Source organism: Papilio polytes, unplaced genomic scaffold (genome assembly GCF_000836215.1).
Source record: "Papilio polytes unplaced genomic scaffold, Ppol_1.0 DF822178.1, whole genome shotgun sequence".
Lineage (NCBI taxonomy): Eukaryota > Metazoa > Arthropoda > Insecta > Lepidoptera > Papilionidae > Papilio > Papilio polytes.
This window is the reverse complement of record NW_013527026.1, coordinates 5,237,208-5,257,503: the sequence shown is the minus strand read 5'-3', so window position 1 is coordinate 5,257,503 and position 20,296 is coordinate 5,237,208. Positions and strand designations below refer to the sequence as shown.

The 20,296-nt window shown below is 34.1% G+C and overlaps 1 protein-coding gene and 1 non-coding gene across 2 annotated transcripts; one reads left to right on the top strand and one right to left on the bottom strand.

Annotated features, from left to right (window-relative positions):
- Positions 1 to 4,602: 4,602 nt before the first annotated feature.
- On the bottom strand, positions 4,603 to 20,244 carry LOC106106733. The gene is made up of 5 exons (XM_013287376.1): positions 19,795 to 20,244; positions 16,244 to 16,324; positions 7,498 to 7,693; positions 6,525 to 6,775; positions 4,603 to 5,063 (listed from the first exon to the last, which is right to left on the bottom strand). Exons 1-5 carry the CDS (start codon positions 20,129 to 20,131, stop codon positions 4,981 to 4,983), a joined length of 948 nt encoding a protein of 315 aa, XP_013142830.1. The 5' UTR covers positions 20,132 to 20,244; the 3' UTR covers positions 4,603 to 4,980.
- Positions 19,214 to 19,292, top strand: Trnai-aau. The gene is given in 2 exon segments: positions 19,214 to 19,250; positions 19,257 to 19,292. It is a non-coding gene; the product is annotated as a tRNA-Ile (tRNA).
- Positions 20,245 to 20,296: the final 52 nt, after the last annotated feature.

Sequence of the window (20,296 nt, the reverse complement as noted above, 5' to 3'; positions counted from 1 at the left end):
TTGTAATCGTTTAAGAATCTTGAACAGTTTATAAAAATATTATCTATATGATTAAAATTATCTTCACAATCTTGTATATTAAATTATTAGTTACGTATATTCTTGTAAAATTAACATTTTTATTAAAATAATTAAAATAGGGCTATATTTCATAAAAAGTATCTAGTATCAAATTCTAAAGTATCTTATTAAAAGTTACAAGCGATACTGACTTTTTAATACTACAAAAACTTACAAGAAAAATCTTTAAAAACTATCCTATATTCGATATTAAAAGCTGGAACAAAGGATTGTAAACTCTATTCCAATATGTTAAAGACTACTGTAACTGTATTTATAAAGTTGCATACTTATTATGCTTATTTTACTTTAAGTTAGTACGCTCAAAGTCGGAAAGCAATTTAGTAAAGTTAAGGGTTGCTGTTACGGAAGTAAAAGGGTTTCCTGAAATGCCTGTTTTGAATGGTTTAGAAGAAGAAAGGTTCTGTTTATTTCCCTCTAACTTTTGTTGTTAAAGATACGTTAGTAAGATAAGGTATTAAACTAAAAGTCGCTTTCAAATATTACTTTACTAGATTTCGCCCGCAACTCCGTCCACATGGAATTAAAAAGGTAGTTTTACAGTGGTAGTGCCCGCTTTAACATCTTAGCACGAATGGGCCGGCACGCCCGGTATAATACCACGACCACACAGAAGACAGGCGTGAAATGGAAGCAATTCCGTGTTGCGTCTGATGAGTGTGGTGCCGTAGGCCTAATTTAAGTCCTTTTAACACCCTCTTTACCACCCTTTTCTTATAAAGAGAGGTTGGGAAGGGGAAGTGGATTTGACGGTGGATGAGATGCATAGGAAGGGGAAATGTCCTCTTTATGTGCGTCTCCTCCTCCGTCGTATAATGGTAGGCAACGCATCTGCAATTGCAGAAGTCTATGGGCAGCGGTCGCTTCGCCATTTTGGCGGATTCAGGTGGCCGCTTGCTCGTTTGCCACTGTATGTTTTAAAAAAAAGCCTATCTCCGAGTCTCCTCTACGTCTATGCCAAATTTCATTTAGATCCGTTTAGTGGATTAGGCTACAAACTCTAACAAATATCCATTCATCAACTTTCGCATTTATAATGTTAGCAAAATTATTCACAAATTAGCAAACGAAAATAGTATTATAACATAGTATGTTTCATTTTGTTTTGCTATCTTACTTCGTGAAAGTTTAGATGAATGGATGGATGGATGTTTATTAGAGTTTGTAACCTAAACGACTGAACGGATCTGGTTGAAATTGGCACAGATGTAGAGCGTAGTCTGGAACAACACATAAGCTTCGTTCGCGTGGAATTAAAAAAAAAACAAAAGTGAGTAGCCTATGTGTTCTTCCAGATTATCCACTACATCTATACCAAATTTCAGCGAAATCTGTTAAGCCGTTTAAGCTACAAACTCTAACAAACATCCATCCATCTAAACTTTTGCGTTTATAATATTAGTATGGTGCCATTCGGACGGAGTCGCAGGCGATAGCTATTATGATGTATAAAATCTTTCCAAAGATACACGTATTACGAATATGACAACATTTAATATTATGAGATACATAACAAGTGAATTTGGCAACACAAAGACGCAGCCACTTGCACGAAAAAGCTTCTATCTTAAATGAGGGAGGGATAATCCTACAGGATGAGATGGGTCATTAGAACGAAATACTTATCCTTACATTATTTTTTATATTCATTTATAAATATTTTAACTATTTGTTAAGCTACCAAGAGAATATATTGTTTTTAGTACATATTTTGTCTGTCAAAGGTCAAATCTATGGGCAGCGGAAAAAATGTAATACATAGCCTATATTGTAGTTTTTTGTACAAAAAGTATTTTTAAAAGAAATTATTTATAAACTCAAAAACTACTAGAGCCTATTAAAGATTATTCTATACAGTAATATTATAGAAATAGAAATGCTTTGACGAAGAAGAAGACGTCTAAAGGCCAAATTCTCAGACGAATATCAAATACTTAGTTCCGTAAGCGCCGCTTACAATATGGCTTTATCATTTTTTTTATAATATAAGGTGGCAAACGAGCAAGCGGCGACCAGAATCCACTGAAATGGAAAGCGAGCGCTGCCCATAAACATCCGCAATTGCAGATGCGTTGCCTACACTTAATTGACGGAGGAGGAGACGCAGATAAAGAAGACATTGCCCCTTCATAGGGGTCTCCTCCACCGTCAAATCCACTTTTCCTTTCCATCCTTTCCTCTTAAGTAAAGGGTGGGAAGGAAAAGGTACTAAAATTAGGCCTCCGGCACTACACTCAGCAGTCGAAACGCCGAATTGCTTCAACTTCACGCCTGTTTTCTGTGTGGTTGTGGTATTGTATCGGGCGAGCCGGACCACTCGTGCGAAGATGTTAAAGCGGGCTCTACCACTATCTAAATATGCTGCTTCATATTAAAAAGTCGTTTCAATATATGTCCGTAAGTAAGAAAAATAACTTTGTTTCAATGACGTACTAGCAATTGAAATACTCTATTTGAAACTTAACATTAATATTAATATAAGTAATGTAAATTTTCGTGTCTTCAAAAACATCTTCAATAATCATTCGTTTTCTTAACTTTATTATAATTTGTATCAACTTTGATTAAAAAGTTTTATAATGTGAAAAGTTTCGAAGTAGGAATTCGGCACACGTTTGAACTTTTTTTTTTGGTGTATTTTATTTCTTCATACATTTTTTTTCTATAAATGAATGACTACCAATTACTAAGCCGATTTTGTAATTTCACAATAAGAAAGCTACATCTTACTAATAACATAAATGCAAAAATTTAGATGGATGGATGTTTGTTAGAGTTTATAGCCTAAACGGCAGGACGGATCTCGATGAAATTTAGCATAGACGTAGAGGATAATCTGGAAGAACACATAGGGTACTTATATTTTTTTTAAGTCCACGCGGACAGAGTCGCGGAAGAAATCTAGTTAGTATATTTTACGGGTATACGAAGTCGCAAGTAATAGCTAGTCGACAATAAAACAATAGTGATTTCTACATATAGTCGACTAGCAACAATCCAGCAGTCGTTAGATACACTGGGCAAGGCTCGTAAAAATATTTTATGACGCCTTCGACTCGGCTTTATTGAATTACGCATCAAAATAATGGAATGTTAAGGATCTTGCCTATTTGTATGATTTTATTACTAAGCTAGCTTACGTATTTTGATTATACGTAGAGTTCTCAAGCTTGAATACAGTTTATATGTAAATAATATTATTGTTTACATTTTTCAATGGCTAACTCTAACAGATTTATTAAAATAGCTAAAAATACGTATCTTAAGAGCTCGCGCACACCTTTTGCTATGGCACTGTTTAGTCGCAATTTGATTCATGTAAGCTAATATGGAGACACACTACTCGAATTTTATTTGTGCAACGAAACAGAAACAATGGACAATCGCCAACAGTTGTGTCAAAGGTGTGCGTCCTCTCAAGCGGCAACAATTTGATAGACGTCAAAATGTTGAAAGGAATTTCAAATTCAAGCGAGGGCTTATCATTTAAGACGGTGTTTTATATTAAATGCCGTTTCAGTATTTGGCCGTTGTCCCATAGTCAAGGTAAAGGAATGTTCATTTAATAAGACTTGAACTTGCCAATTCGTATGTAAACTCTCATCAATTTCAAAATGTCGAGTTTATAAAGGCATACGTACAAACTTTATCCATACTTTAATTTGAATGTTTATGAGCTAAAGTTACTAAGAAGTTGTAATTTGGTAAAGTTGAAAACGAGAAATGTGGAATTTAATTTTCTTTCAAAGCAGTTTTATCTGTTAGGTATTTCCATATTTCGGTAACGTCGAATCTCTGAAAATATTTACATAGTATGTGGGCGTAGGAAAATTTTACTTCCATACATTTTAGAGCGTATTGTAATTGAATACTTGGAAAGGTTTTTTCACAAAAAGTATCTTTAACATGTAAATGTGAATTGAAAGCTTGTCTTCTAATGTTACGTAAAATTATTTCATCATTATATTTCAGGAACTTTTGAGTTTTGCTGTCTTATATGAAGAAAATCTATATTATAATTCTGTGAGCTAGTTACTATAATATTTTATAGTAAATTTATGAAATTACTTGTTGGAATGTTCTTATTCCAGTGTTCTAAAATAGGAATCATACTTAATATTATAAATGCGAAAGTTTGGATGGATGGATAGATGTTTATTAGAGATAGGTTAGAGTTTGTAACCTAAATGGCTGAACGGATGTCAATGAAATTTGGTATAGATGTAGAGGATAGTCAGGATGAACATATAGGCTACTCTCTTTTGTTTCTTTTTGACCGACTTTCCAAAAGAAGGAGGTACTCAATTCGTCTGTATGTTTTTTTTTCATTCCATGCGAACGAATTCGCGAGCGATAACTTGTATTTCGTAAATTAAAAGAATGTATAATTTCATATTTTATTTCTTTCAGTGCAGAATAAATAATCTTACAACATACCTTAAAAATAAAATAAATTAAACTAATATCAAAATAAATAAAGTCGACGGGCTCGCGCTACGATTTCAGATTTAAACTACGAAGATTTACTTAGTATTTTATTAAGGACGGGAGAGTCATACAATGCTTTAAGCTAACTTGACCGGTTTAAGTTAAGAATCAAGGAACTTCACATTTAAGAATAAGGTCGGCTAACTTAAAGCACTGCGACTGCTTATCAATAGCTTAAATGTCAGATTACCACGTCGCTCTCGTTAAACTGAAGGGACCAAGTTACCGACGTGGCAATCTGACATAGAGCGGTCACAAATTAAAGCCACTTGGTCCATTCTCTCCAAAGGTTATATCCAGATGTCCAATTTTGTTATTGATTAGTTGGCATGGCCATTGTAGGCATCGGCATTGTCGGGCCGTACATTTGTGGCATTGCGTACATTGGCATCGACATCGACGCTGAATTGCTTAGCGGCGGGATTTCTGGTAAGCCAAATATGATTCTGAAGTAGCGCGCGAGGTTCCATAAAACATTGGACGTCCCCGGTACCCTGCATAATACAATCATTATTATACGACGAAAATTCTCTTTGCAAATATAACTTGCGTATCTCATCGACAATTTTCTTATTTCATTAGCAATACAAGTTTTAAATACAGTCAGGGTGGGGTTCCACTACCGACATATAAGAAAACATATTTGCATCCTTTACTTTTCCTTTGAAAAAATAAAGACAAGAATATGGTTTTACATACGTGTGACAGTAGTCCCATTTTAACAAGATCTGTATGCTTTGAAATAAAACAATTGTCAAGTAAATGTATTGAACAATCTACAAAATTACCTATAGAATATTTACAATATCCGAAACTCTGAACTAATTTTAGAACCCATCACCATTTACATCTAAATCTAAATGCTTGAATAAATGCAATCACTATACAATTTCCATCTTATTACATCAAATATTCTAATTGGACGAAATCTTATTGCTTTTGTTACGTTGGTGTTTAAAATTTGCTAGTTATTTTAATTTTTGGTTTCTGCTTCTTATCTTTTACTTTATTCTTACTTTTATTTTTCTTTTTTACAAGATTTCCGATATATTGTTCTTTAAGTACATTAGTAATATCAAACATACCAGCAATAGCATCTAAACTATACATTACCATGTTATAAGCTACGGAATAATACGGTGGTGGTTTTTTCTTTTTTGTTGAAGCTTCTAAGAAATCTTTAGTGATCTCACCAGCGTGTTTGAAAATAACAGACATAGGATCAATGATGAATTCGTAAAGACCGCTACCGAAAATAGTAAGAAATCCTCTACCAACAGCAAATATTTTTCTATCGTTATCTAATTCTGTCTCGTAGAAAGGATTAGTAACTAACTCTTTCTTAATATCTCTTTTGGATCGTTTATTTTTTCGCCTTATGTTTTTTTTATTACCTTTTTTTGTTTTATTATTCTTATCGTTTACTTTTAATGTAGCATTTCTGATTGGCATAATAATAGGCTTCCAATCAGTTGATTCGGTAAAAAAATCATTCTCGTTTTTTGATATCGTTTCATTTCTTCTTATAGTTTCTTTTCGATATTGTGACAAACGACTGTTATTGGGCTTTGTAAATGTATTAGGATTAACAAAATATTTCACTCTAGGATAGTAATATGTTAGAGGATAATTATATTTATATTTTTTTGTTTTTAAATAGTCGGGTAAATCCTTATTTTGCCTTAGTCTTTCCAAGTTTACTTTCAGTTCGGTGTATTTTTTCGTTCTCGGTGCCATTCTGTAATTCATTTTCCTTTGAGCTATATGTCTCGGTTGAGGTATTAGGAATTCTTTCATATTTTCATCTGCGTTCGTTTCACTGCTAGCTGTGGTAACATCAGAGTTGAGTCCGCGGAATGTTGCCGGCATCGCGTAGAAGACGTTTGCGAGGGGCTCGAATACGTTTCTTACTGAGCCGAGAATCGGTTCGAGAAATTTGAGTAATTTTGACTTACCATCCCATCTTTCTGAAGCGGATCTTGTCGAGTTTAGCAGTAAGGTCGGCGCTTGCTGCGACTGCTGTGCAGTGACTTCGTTCTGATGTATCTCATGCGAATGAGATTGGGAACCCAAGGCCGTGGGATTATATATGTCTGGGGAAGCAAATTGCGTGTTGACTCCATTTACGGAGTACGCTTGCGATGATGCGCTCGGAAAATCGATCGGATATTGCGAGTATAGATACGGATTATTTGGCATACCGATGCTGCAATTCAAAGAAATTTTATTGGTCAGTAATTTTATCTGCATCAATCGTTTTTCTGTTTGGTCATGTGTCGTATTTCCGTCGTACTGTTTGGTCACGGTTTCAATAATGTCAATTTTAAATGCTAAATTCATACAAGTGAAATTGAAGTATTTCAATATGTCCAATATTTCGTTCTTTAGAGTTCCACATCATTAGTATATCGAATTGTGTTGATATTTGTCTAGTCTTAGGTTTATTGCTTTTTCTCTAAGTTCTAAACTACGTAGTGATGTGATCTACATAGTCAAAATAGTGAGTCAAGTGTCAGTCAAAGTTATTTGTCAATTAGTGAGTCAACATGTGAAGTCTAGTCTAATGTTGTGTCATACAGTACATCTTATCTAATTATTAGTTAACTATATAGTTTTTATAATTAAATCTAAAATGCATTCCCAGTGACATGTTCTTGAAAGAAACTACTTCTAGTTTAATGAACTCCTCTACTTATAACATCCAGATATGAGATTAATTACTTCTCTGACTTGTGAGTCTAGATTAAAAAAAATTCGAGAGAATATTCCTAATTTCATCAACAAAATTCTTGATGTACTTTACACCTGAAATTGCTGTCCAAACCTATGATGATTTTGTTGGTAAAATTATTAATATTTTCTCGAAAATTTCCCGCTAAGTCCATTAAATATGTATAAACCTTATGTATAACTGTCTGTAATACTCACCCATTACTATAACTTTCGTATAACTTCTTCATAGCCATGCCTATCGTAACAAGAAGGGCCAGTTTACTTGCGAAGAATGCTTTCATAGTAATCGCAGTCACCAGAGCCATGGCAAATAAAATGGCGCCAGTTGACTTCATGCCGAACAGAAGTGGTATAACTGCTTGAAGGACCTTCTTCTTCGGTCGTTTTCTCTCTGGAAAATAGTAAGATGTTTTTTTTTTAATTCCGTCTTACTGTGCTTACAGCTCTGTATTTGTGGATGTCTATGGGCATCGGTCGCTTTTAAATTCATATAGCCGCTGGCTCATTTGTCATCTTATAGTTTGGTAATCATTTTTTATAAATCTAAGACCTTAACTGGTTGTCTTTTATTGGTTTTTTAATCAACATGTCAATATTCTTGTTTAAAATGTCACGTATCATAGTTAAAAATAATGTAGAAGGTGGAAAATAACCAAGGGTTTACAGATTTAGCGCTACAAAGATGTTTTAAATGGAACATTGGTTAATAAATATTTTATCTTGACAAAGAAAAAGCTTTTAGTGAGTAAACGAGACGCATTTAATTTTATACAGAAAAAAATAAATTTCTTGTACGTAACAGCTTATCAAACATACTTAATATCTACAATCTTGTATGAAATTGAGGGAGTAATAAGATCAGAATTCGAAACGCATTCCCCTCGTTAGAAGGAAGGTTAGGGTGGCTATAATGCTGACAACACACGTTAGAATTTTCCAAACTGTTTTGACCTTACAAGCAAAATCTACAGGCAACTCTAACACGTGTGGAACTAAAGTTTGCAGTTGTGTATACTTTGAAACTTGGTTATGCATGTGGTTTTAACCTGCTAGATTAAAATCTTACAACACCTGACGTGTCTGGCCGCTATTAAGCTAATGTACGGAGAAACAAGCGTGGCGTTATAATGTATGGGAATTATTATCATGAAGATAAAAAATACGTGCTAAGGTAGAGGAAAATTTTAAAAGCTCGTAAAACAACTTTTATTGTTTACCGTATTTTGATGTAAGAGGTAAAATTGCATTAGAAATTGTATTCGAAGTTATACTTTTTAATAAAACAAGAACAACTCCATTAATAGATATCGTTGTTAAAGAAAATTTCGCACAATAAAAGTAGTAATTTCCAAAGACTATTTAACTAAACTGTAATCCCTCAATTTTGAACTAAATTAAATTTTCTATGAAAATCGACAAAACGTAGTTTGTAGCCTAAACTGCTGAAAGGATCTCGATTAAATTTGTTATAGAGGATAGTCTGGAAGAACACATAGGCTACTTACTTTTGTTTTTTCCACGCTGACGATGTCACGAGCAAAAGCGTGTTATCTATACTATTACAATAAAGCGTAAACACACACATCTTTGTTGCCTAAGATGACAGCAATCACAGCATATTATTGAATAACTCTTTTTTTTAATAAAAAGCCCTACACTTACCTCACGCTTAAGGCTATATATTTTCACGCCATTAAACTTAGGGTGTAAATATTTTGTATAAAAACCCTAATGTGAGAAAGAGACCATAAGTTGCTGCCAACATCAGGGAAGCAAGATTGCCAAGTTTTGTCTTGTCATGTCATTTTGACATTTGCTATTGACAATTTGACACATGTAAACAATAAAATAATTTTATGCTGATGAAATCCCACGGGAACAGCTAGTTAATACTAAAAGACGATGAAATATTAAGACAATTTTGCTGAGACAATTTATATTGTCCTGAACCGTCAAAATGATTCTGTTAATTAATTTCAACTCTATGATATATTTTCACTGTTTTCTATTTTAATTGCAAGATTGTTAGTAACGGTCGAGTCGATTTCTGTGTCATATCCGTTAACAACCGGATCTAGGAAAGTGACGCTTGTTCATCCAAGTGTGGATCTATAATCTTGAATAACTCAGTATATAGTTTTACCAAATGTATAAAACCCTCAGCATATTGCGGTAAAACATGGTAACTTTTTATATTTGAAAGTAAAAACTGCGAAGAAAAAGAAAAGCCGATAATATCGTCTTCAGGACGGAATTTGCTAAATTAGTGTTTAGTTTATAAATAACTAGCTTTTGCCCGCGACTCCGCCTACGTAGAATTAAAACAAAAAAATTAAAGTCTATGTGTTCTTCCAGCCTATCCTCTACGACTATGACAAATTTCATCGAGATCTGTGGGCCGTCTAAGCTACAAACTCTAACAAACATCCGTTCATCTAAACTTTCGCTTTTATAATATTAGTAAGATTGCTCGCGACTTCCCCTGTGTGAAATTAAATAAAATAGTAAAAATGTAGCCTATTTTACTCACAGATAAATTACCTTTCTAATGGTGAAAGAATTTTTATAATCGACCCAGTAGTTTTTACATGTAAAAGTGTGTGTAAAAGTGTAAATGTGTTTTTACGATTCATGAATCGAATACACACAAATACAAATCTTTCCTCTTTATAATATTAGCATAGATGTCCTATCTTACTCAGAGCGATTATTTCATAATCAGTATGAGTAATATACCATTTTCTAATTTTAGCATTTCCAGAGCTCTGGGCAAGATTTTTACGGTGCCCGTAACTGCAATACAAAACTTTACAAAAAAATGCGCATGTAGCGTTACTTTACATCTGGGGAATATGGCATCCTTTTACGTCCAGCGCCCTGGGCGGTTGCTCCACATTACCCTGCACTGCACTGCCATTTTCTACTGGTATATTAAGTCTCTCTTAGTGTTCTAATAATATTATATTCATGCTTTTCATCATCATCCACTTGCCCTTATCCCTTACGGAGGGTCGGCACAGTATGTGCTGCTCTTCCATACATCTCTATCAGCCGTCATATCTGAATCCACTCCTTTCTTAAGCATATCTTCTTTCACACAATCCATCCATACTTTCTTCGGTCTTCCTCTTCCTTTGTAGCCATCCACATTCAATCTCAACACTTTCTGGTTTATGTCCCCATCATTTCGTCGCATAACATGTCCATTATATTCATGTTTTTGTATGGTGTTAATTAAAATAATTATTTTATAACTTAAAAAAGTGCTTATATTTATAACATGGCTTACTCCAGTAAAAAAAAAACTTTGAAAAACATTCACAGAAATTCTTCATGTGGAAATTTTCATGCGTGAAAAAATATTTCGCAATTCAATTCCCAATTGGTGTATTCCTTCGTATGTTTATTAGATTAAATAATAATATTTAAAAATAAAACGTAGATTAGTTAACTGTATTCAAAGTTAGTGGTTGGAAAAATTGAGGGCAAAAGGTCACGGGTGCGTTCACCTACCCGATGGACCGATCAAGTGCAGTCCATACTGGGACTCAACATCCCGACTGCCCTGAGAGGAGCCGAAGACAGGGCGGCGTGGAGGCAGCTGGTAGATGAAACGGTAAAGGCTTGCCACGGCAAGCACGAACTTCAGCAATGAACATACGAAGAAGAAGAAGATTCAAAGTTCACTTTGAAATCATAAATTTCCAACTTTCGATCAGATTTATTTTCTCAGTACCCTATCTCAACTTTTATTGAATTAAATAAATTGATTCAAATAGATTTAGTTTGATATTTCTTCTGACACAAATCATAAAACTATAAAAGCGTAAGCACTTTGTTTACATTAAGTAATAATTTACGACTTATCGATTCTATTCTGTTAACGTTGTTTTTAAGTGCTACCTACTAACTTGTAAATTTGTATTCATTGAGATTTACGATCTAAAGAAATTATTTGTTTGTTGATAGGGAGTTGTTGAGGGCTTCGTAAATCCATTTAACTATAGCCTAATTTATTGTTATATTTCTAAATGTCACTGAATATTCATAGACGTTACACAGATAAAAATTTAACATTGGAAAAAAATATTATGGAAAATTTAACATGGATAAAAATTTAACATGGAAAATTTAACATGGAAAATTATCTTGACGAACACTGAAACTAATGTTAGCCAATAGAGTTTGGAGTTAAACCGTGGCCTTATAACTTACTAGATGTTTTTCACGACTTCGCACGCATGAAATTAAAAATAAACATAGCCTATGTTACTCACTAATATCGTAGCTTTTTAATGGTCAAAGAATTTTTGAAATCGGCCTTGTAGTTTTTGAGGTATTTCAATACATACAAAAATGCAAATCTTTCCTCTTTTCAACATTAGTATAGAAGACGTTACATATTTAAAAGTTGTAATCGGTTGACCTCTCTTAATGGATAGGCTGTAAACTGTGGTATTTTGTACCTTGATTTTCGTCGTTTCGATACTGTTGGTTGCAGTCGGTCGCGGTGAAATTTTTAAACTAATAATAGCAGTAGACTTGACTATCTATCCAAGGCGCCTTTAAATATTATCGAAGCAAATTGTTATTTCCAAACAATTGCCTATCTATTTATCTTAATTCTTACTAATATTGTAAATGTGTAAGTTTAGATGGATAGATGTTTGCTAGAATTTGACACCTAAACTGCTGATAGTGTCTTGATATTTGGCCTAGATGTAGTAGTCTGAAGGAACACATAGGATACTTTTGTGTTAATTATGTTTTTTTATTTATTTTTTTTTGGTTTTGTAAGATTGATAGTGGTCTGTCGGGCAAGGGCCTGGTGATCCTTCACACGGGGCACCTCCCTAGTATGGATACCAGTCCCCCTTCCAAAGGGAAAATTAATAAAGCTATTTTTGAATGCCACGTGGACGGAGTCGCGAGCAAAAGCTAGTATTTATATGTATCTAATACTAGCTGTTCCCGTGCGACTTCATCCGCATAAAATTATGAAGATTTCATTTTATTGTTTACGCGTGTCAAATTATCAATTGCAAATGACATGACATGATGACAAACCATTCCTTGATGTTGGCAACAATTTATGGTCTCTTTCCCACATTAGGGTTTTTATGCAAAATATTTACCCCCTAATTTTAATGGCTTAAAAGTATATAGCCTAAAGCGTAACAAAAGTGTATGGATTTTTATTAAAAAAGGAGATATTCAAAAATATGCTGCAATTGCTGATATCTTAGGCAACAAAGAAGTGTGTGTTTACGCTTTATTATAATAGTATAGATTTTGCAACTGTGTATCAAAACATGTCATTATTCTTGAGAGAGAATACTATCGTAAAATGATATCAAATCAAGATAGCTTACTGAAGGAGAATTGTTACATTCTGTACACAGATAAGATACGAGTATGGTAACTATTTTACGACTGTGTATTAAGTGGTCGTACATTTTACGATATTTCGTGTTTACTCGTATTTGTACTAATTCCCTTTTTATGACGAATTCCTGGTAATATAAGAATAAAGATATCTTTAGAATAAGCTGATTGTTTACAAAAGAAAGAAAAGTTAATAAGCAATTAATCTATACTAGTGTTATAAAGAGGAAAGATTCGTATGTTTGTATGTATTGAAATAACTCAAAAACTACTGGGCTGATATTAAAAATGTATTCACTATTAAAAAGCTAAGTTGTGAGTTATATGAGATAGGCTTATTTCTATTTTAATTCTACGCGGACGGAGTTGCGAGCAACAGCTAGTTTGATAATAATCGAACATATATTGTAACGTAATAACACATTTTTTTTTTCATTTCTACAAATTTAACTTACCAAAAAAGTTGACATTAAAAACTCAAATTGTTCCAATGAGATAGGCTGCTAAGTTGTTCCTAAATAGTATAAAAAATGAGTATTATAACGTTTTGTAAATGCTTATTTAAGATAGAATTAAATATGGATAAATCCTAATTTAATTAATTCCTGGATTTAAAGAAATTTAATTCAACTAAACATGAAAAAATGCTACAATTCGTGATAAAATGTAAATATCTGAGAGCAGAAAGAAAGTGAACGGGACGTGTAAATACTTGTGTGTCACGCAAACTTAGAGATCGCTACCGAGAACCGCGAGGTGAAAACACATAAATTATTCGCAACAACTTGAAAGGAATCCAATGTATTCCAGATCGTTTTAAATTCAACAATGTCAATTTACTTCATATCTAAGCATATTCTTATTTTATTTACTTTCCCTTTTCACCCTTTTCTTAAAAGGAAAGGATGGGAAGGAAAAGTCGCACAGGAGAAGACGCATATAAAGGGGAAATGTCCCCTTTATGTGCGTCTTCTTCTCTGTTAATTAAGAATAGGCAACGCATCTGCAATTGGGGATGTTTATGGGCAGCGGTCGCTTTCCATTCCGGCGGATTCAGGTGGCCGCTCGTTTGCCACCTTATAATATAAAAAAAACTGACGAACAAAATGATATTACGACCTTCGCATACGAGGTAAAGTAAATAGCGTAGATTTTAGCCGTTAGGGGACAGCGAGGAGATAAAAAGATCGTCATGCGAAGATGCAGCGATTTTCAAGGTGGACTTTCAAGTTTATCTAGGTACACTATTTAAGCATAAACACACATTACTTCGTGACATAGGATGTCAGCGATCATGGTATTCTTTTTAATAATTCTCCCTTTAATAAAAATCCCTTCACACACCACACGCTTTAGGCTATACATTTTGGCGCTATAAAACTTACGGGGTAAATAAATTGGAAAAACCTTTCTGTGGGAAAGGGGCCCTAAACTACAAGCTGCCAACATTAAGGTTGGCAAGGCAAGGTTGCTATTTGTGCATCTGAATTTTGACATTTGCCATTGAAAATTTTACAAATGTAAAAAATTAAATAAAGATCTTATAATTTCATGTATATGAAGCCGCATGAAAGAGCTAGTTGTTACTGGAGATGTAGATTTTCAATAGCGTTTTTACACTATCCTAGTAAATCTACACTCTGTACTCTTTAATCATGTGTAGAATTATTAAAATCCGTGTAATTGTTAATAGAAAACTTTTATTATTATTTATATGACGGTCAGTTCCTCATCATCAACTTGCCCTTGTCCTTTACGGAGGATCGGCACAGTATGTGCTGCTCTTCCATACATCGTTACCAGCCGTTATATCTGAATTCACTCCTTTCTTAAGCATATCCTCTTTCACACAATCCATCCATACTTCCTTCGGACTTCCTCTACCTTTGTAACCATCCATATTCAATCTTAACACTTTCTTGTTTATGTCTCCAACGTTTCGTGGCAAAACATGTGAAATAAATGACGGTCAGTTCCTCGGTAGTTGACTTTTTCTGGAATAAAGCATGAAAACCTTATCTCTATGTAGTCAAACTGTTTATTTTTAAATAAACATCACTGACATATAAAATACATGTGTAAACTCACAAAAAGGAAAGGAAAAAACAGAGATAACCTTTTGGTAGGAACTTACGTTAAAAATGCCTCCACCCATCCCTAAATATTTATACAACAGCAAAAGACGCGCGTGACCTCATTTCGCATTTGTTTAAAAAGAAAATTTTGCCCAAACACACGTCTATACATTTACCTATAAGTAGCTGTTGCCCACGACTTCGTCTACGCAATATTAAGATAAAAAAGTAGCATATAATAAGCCCCTCTATGTCAGAGACCCTTCAGTGAAAGTGCGGCCGAAATCGGCCCAGCCGTTTCACAGATTACCCGGAACAAACGCGGCTTGCGGACAGACAGACAAATTATTTAAAATGCGATTTTAATTATCAGCAACGCAAATACATCATTTTCCCGAAATCTGGAATTTTTCTTTTGATATAACAAACAGACATTCCAATTTTATTACATGTGTAGATTTCAAGAATCAAGTATACTTAAATAGTAATTTTATAAGCGATATTTATGAAGGTAAAAATAATAGGATAAAATTCAAAGATTGTTGAGTCTTATTCCGGTAATGAGAAAAGGTAAATTGCATATACAATAGCGCTAAAGAATGGTTTTTGAAATTACCTTTTGTATTATTATACAATCGAATAAATTAGGAGTTTCTCTATACACGTGTTTTATGTTTATTTTAGAAATGTTATAACAATATTTCTGCTAATTAATTACAACATTTTCTTTACCTTTGGCATCTAACATACACTTCAGTAAAGCGTTTGCGGAAAACACCGACCTCTATAGTCTATTTCGAACTTCATTAAAGCGTTTTGCGGTCAAATTTCTAGTAACAATTGATGTGAATTTATCTACATGAACGATTATTGTATTATTCAAATGTTAATTATAATTTTACCTCTGATATTTTCATATTAACGCAATGAATAGAATTAAATTTTGCACCTATGTTTTTTGAATGTAAATTTGTAGCTTAGTTTCTTTGCTATGTTGAAAGTTGTAGGAGGTTATCGACCAAATACTGAAACGTTATTTAAACATGTAAGTGTAACAGCGTCCTAAATGATAAGGCTATGATTTAAATCTAAATTATTTTCTTTAACGTCTATCAGATTGTAAGAGGTGCTCACGTTGCGAGCTATGTAAAATTCGTTTCAATATTTGGCCGTAACACTCTTATGTTATGGAATAGTTTTAACGATTTCTCAAATTTATCCAGCTTTGAGGGGAGGGCGTAACAATCTTGGCAAACTTGTAGCTTTTTCTGTTCGCCCTGGGCGGTCGCCTAACCCCGCCCTTAAAGCAATACGTAAACAATTATTTCTACAAGTGAGATAATTCTAGTTCGAGTCGCACTCTTCCCTTGAGTATTATAGATTACGGTATTTTTAATTTATACTTATACCTTGGTGCAAAACGACTGCTGTAGTCAATTTTAAAAATATGACACTAGTAATTTTGTCTAAAATTTACTTACTGATACGACTCTTTGGTAATTTGTCTTCGGACTCGTCTTCTGCTTTAACAGCTGTCTTCTTTGGTACTGTTTCTGGTTCATCTGAAAAACAAAGATAAGTTATACTTAGATGGAGCCGTAATTTACATAATTCTAACTTGCGACGGGCGCTAAGTGACTAAGTTGTTTTAGACAACTTATTTAATTGATACTGTCGCTTTAAACTCAGAGCAACACTTCTCGTCAGGAGTCAGGATGCGTGCCAATATTCATCCTTTTAGTGACATTGACAGCTGTCAGCTAGGGACGTGACGTTTATATGATAATCTAGAGTTGCGCCAATTATACAGCACTGTACTAATTTTGTTCTTAACAAAACTTCTTAGTTGATACAATACAATTAAGAGCGTGCGAACACCTTCAACTAAAAACGCACAACTGTTTAGTCTCGCTTTGATTCCTATGAGCCTATATGGAGTTGCATACTACTCGATTTTAATTGTGCAACTAAACAGTTGAATTGGTTGCTAAACAATCGACAATCGCAGAACATTTGAACGATAATTTAGTCAAAACTGTACGCCCGCTCTTATAGTTACTTTTAGTTGGAAAAATGGACTGAGATTTATTCAATATGACAGTCGTATCTCGTTTCATAAGATCTAGTTGACATTTTACTGGCATGCGTATACGCATAATACTACATGGTAGCACATGCCATAATCTGTTATGCCAGTTACTACTTTGTTTTACTGGAAAGTGTATTACCGTCCAAAATTCATGTGAAACAAATGAAACTCATGTCAAACATGGCGGCCATTACGTAATTCAATTGTTTCCTGAAATTTTGTAAGATTAAATGCAATGATATTGTATATTATAAGTATTAAATAATACTTCAAACATATTTTAATAATATAAAAGTTTTAAAGCATCATCAACTGAGGCACTGCAACGGAGAGTTTGGGTCTGGAACAGTCAATTTCGCCATATTTGTTTTTGGGCCTTTTGACCAGCCTTTGACGCCGATATTCTAAAGATCTTGTATGACGTCATCTAGCCATCTAAGATTCATAACACGCGCTCTACGTCCATAGTTTTTAATCTTATTATCTTACTAATATTATATTATAAATGTGAAAGTTTAGGTGGATGTTTGTTAGAGTTTGTAGCCTAAACGGCTGAACGGATCTCGATGAAATTTGGTATAGATGTAGAGCGTAGTCTGGAAGGAACATGCTACTTACTTATGTTTTTTTTTATTCCACGCGGACGAAGTCGCGGGCTAAAGCTTGTACTACATTAATAATAGTTACTACGTAATTATTTGGACATATCGAGATGTTTAAGAGTTTTAGTGTGAAATGCAATTCGTTTTAAAATGTTCAGGCTTAGAAAACAAGGTACTATGAGAATAGTTTTACGCAGCGTATATATACCTGCCAAAGTCGTCGAGATCGTAAATTTTATGACGTAATAAATTTTTATAGTCGATGTTTTACATTACACGTGGGTAGCCGTATGGTATCACTTTTATCAGATGCGGAAGGGTTGCTACGTAATGCTTTTATCGCACGACTTTACGAGACAACGGCAGTGAAATACGAACGCGTAAAAACTTATCCCATTGGTCTAACAATGTGAAGCTGTTAACGTGGAGTAAACCAACTCTTACAACTGTGATCAAAATTATAAAGCTATTTTATCGTATAATTTTGATATAACCTAACCAAAAATGTAACAAAGCTCTTTCAGATTTTCTTTCATCTTTAGTGAGTCTAAAAATGTAGAAAAAATGTAAGAAAAAATTATAAGAGTCCATAGCAATGGAAAGTATCCCTAGACCTAGTCTAGTTTATTGGCTGGCGACGCCCACGATCTTAAGAAAATGGTACGAAGGAGTAGAGGACTATCATAATTCTATTTTATCTACTATATTCTTATTTTTTTCCAACTATACTATTATTATAAAAAAGTTTATATTTTTGTATGTATTGAAAATTGACGTATAATAAAATTGGAGTGTCTGTTTGTAATAACAAAAGAAAAATTCCAGATTCCGGGAAGATGATGTATTTGCGTTATTGATAATGAAAATCGCTTTTTTTATTTCTGTCTGTCCGCGAGTTGCGTTTGTTGACATAGATGGGCTCAATATAGGCTACTCTTTTATCTTATTATTGGGTGGACAAAGTCGCGGGCTACAGCTAGTTATAATAGCTAACAAACATACATTCATCCATCCATCCATCCCTCTAAACTTTAGCAATTATAATATTAGTAAGATTGACGTATGGTATAGTTATGAAATACCAGACCACACAGAAAACAGGCGTGAAGTGGAAGCAATTCCGTATCTCGTCTGATGAGTGTAGTGCCGGAGGCCTAATTTTAGTCCCTTTCCTTTTCAACCCTTTTCTTAAGAGAAAAGGATGGAAAGGAAAAGTGGATTTGACGGTGGAGGATACGCATATGAAGTGGAAATGTCCTCTTTATGTGCGTCTCCTCCTCCGTCAATAAGGGTAGGCAACGCATCTGCAATTGCGGATGTTTATGGGCAGCGGTCGCTTTCCATTTCGGTGGATTCAGGTGACCGTTGCTCGTTTGCCTCCTTATATTATAAAAAAAAAGATACTTATTAATACCGGATACACGGATCTATCCTACGTATATGTTAAGAGTCATCGTATTGTGACGATGAATCTAATTTTTATGGACTACTTGTTTCAGATCGCGTGATGGAATCATGCGGCCGTAGAAAACCGTCTGAATTATTCATATCATACATCTAAATAGATCGCATTCGATCTAGATAACTAGTATAATTGAATAATTATCGACATACTTTTTTAAATACTTTATTAAGTGTTGTTAAACACGAACTAACGCCATAGTGAGTTACATTTGAAATAAGCGCCATCTATCGGATAAAGCGCAAACTAGGTGGACGCAAAATTGATTACTGTATTTCATTTTACTCAGTCATGCGCAGGCTCGTTAGCTCAGCGGTTAGAGCGCCTGTTTAATATTTAAATAATGGTGGTCGGGGGTTCAATTCCCTCACGAGCCGAACTTTTTTGAAAAAGTGCCAATTTTTTTTTTCTTTTCTGACAATCTTAGGAGGACGTATTGAAGGACTTGCTATAAAAATATGCGTAACTAGCTTTCGCGCGTGACTCCGTTCGCTTGAAATTAAAAAAAAAACAAAAGACAATAGCCTATGTATTCTTCCAGAATTTGGCCTATATCTATACCAAATTTCATCGAAATCCGATCAGCCGTTTATACTCTAACAAACATCCATCCATCTAAACTTTCGCATTTATTTTAGTATCAGTTCAGTATGATTACGTCCATACTAAAAAGTGACTTTTGGACGCAAAAACTTATTATTGTCTTTGTTCATTTATGGCATGACTTTGTTCTATCCTTTTAAATTAGTTTAATACTAATTCGGTGTAAAAGAAGAACGTTACAAATAAGAATTATAGGTTCTGATTGTCTTAAGTTCGTTATAAGTTTATTTTCCAAATGTAACGACAGTAGAAGCTTACTGTCAAGTGTACACTCACCTTTATTGGATCTATTCTCGAACACTTCTAAATCCATGGAATCATCTTTGTCATCGGGATTCGATAGTCGGAAGGTGAAATCATTCCAATCGAAGCTGATAGCATGGCTTGTTAGCAACCTTGTTAATGGTCCTTTATACGACCTCGATTCTCTAGTCCTTAACGGTTCAATAGTTATCAAATCGAATAACCTTACTGTTTTACGTTGCTTTATACTCGTATACAACTGCCTACCCAAATTATTTATACAGGTCGCGTTATCGGCGCAACTTAATTCGACCACCTCCGCGCTAATCTGACCGATGAGTAGAACAGCGATTATATAAATTCCAGTCATTTTGACGCACTGTATTGCCACCAAACACAATTACACTAATCACCAATCCATTTGTATGTCACCTAATTACGTACCACCTACATCGGTGGTTCATTCGTCAATGAGACTTTGTTAGTTCTGATGATGATTTTTATCCTACGTCACGCTGCAATGCCTTTAGCGGTT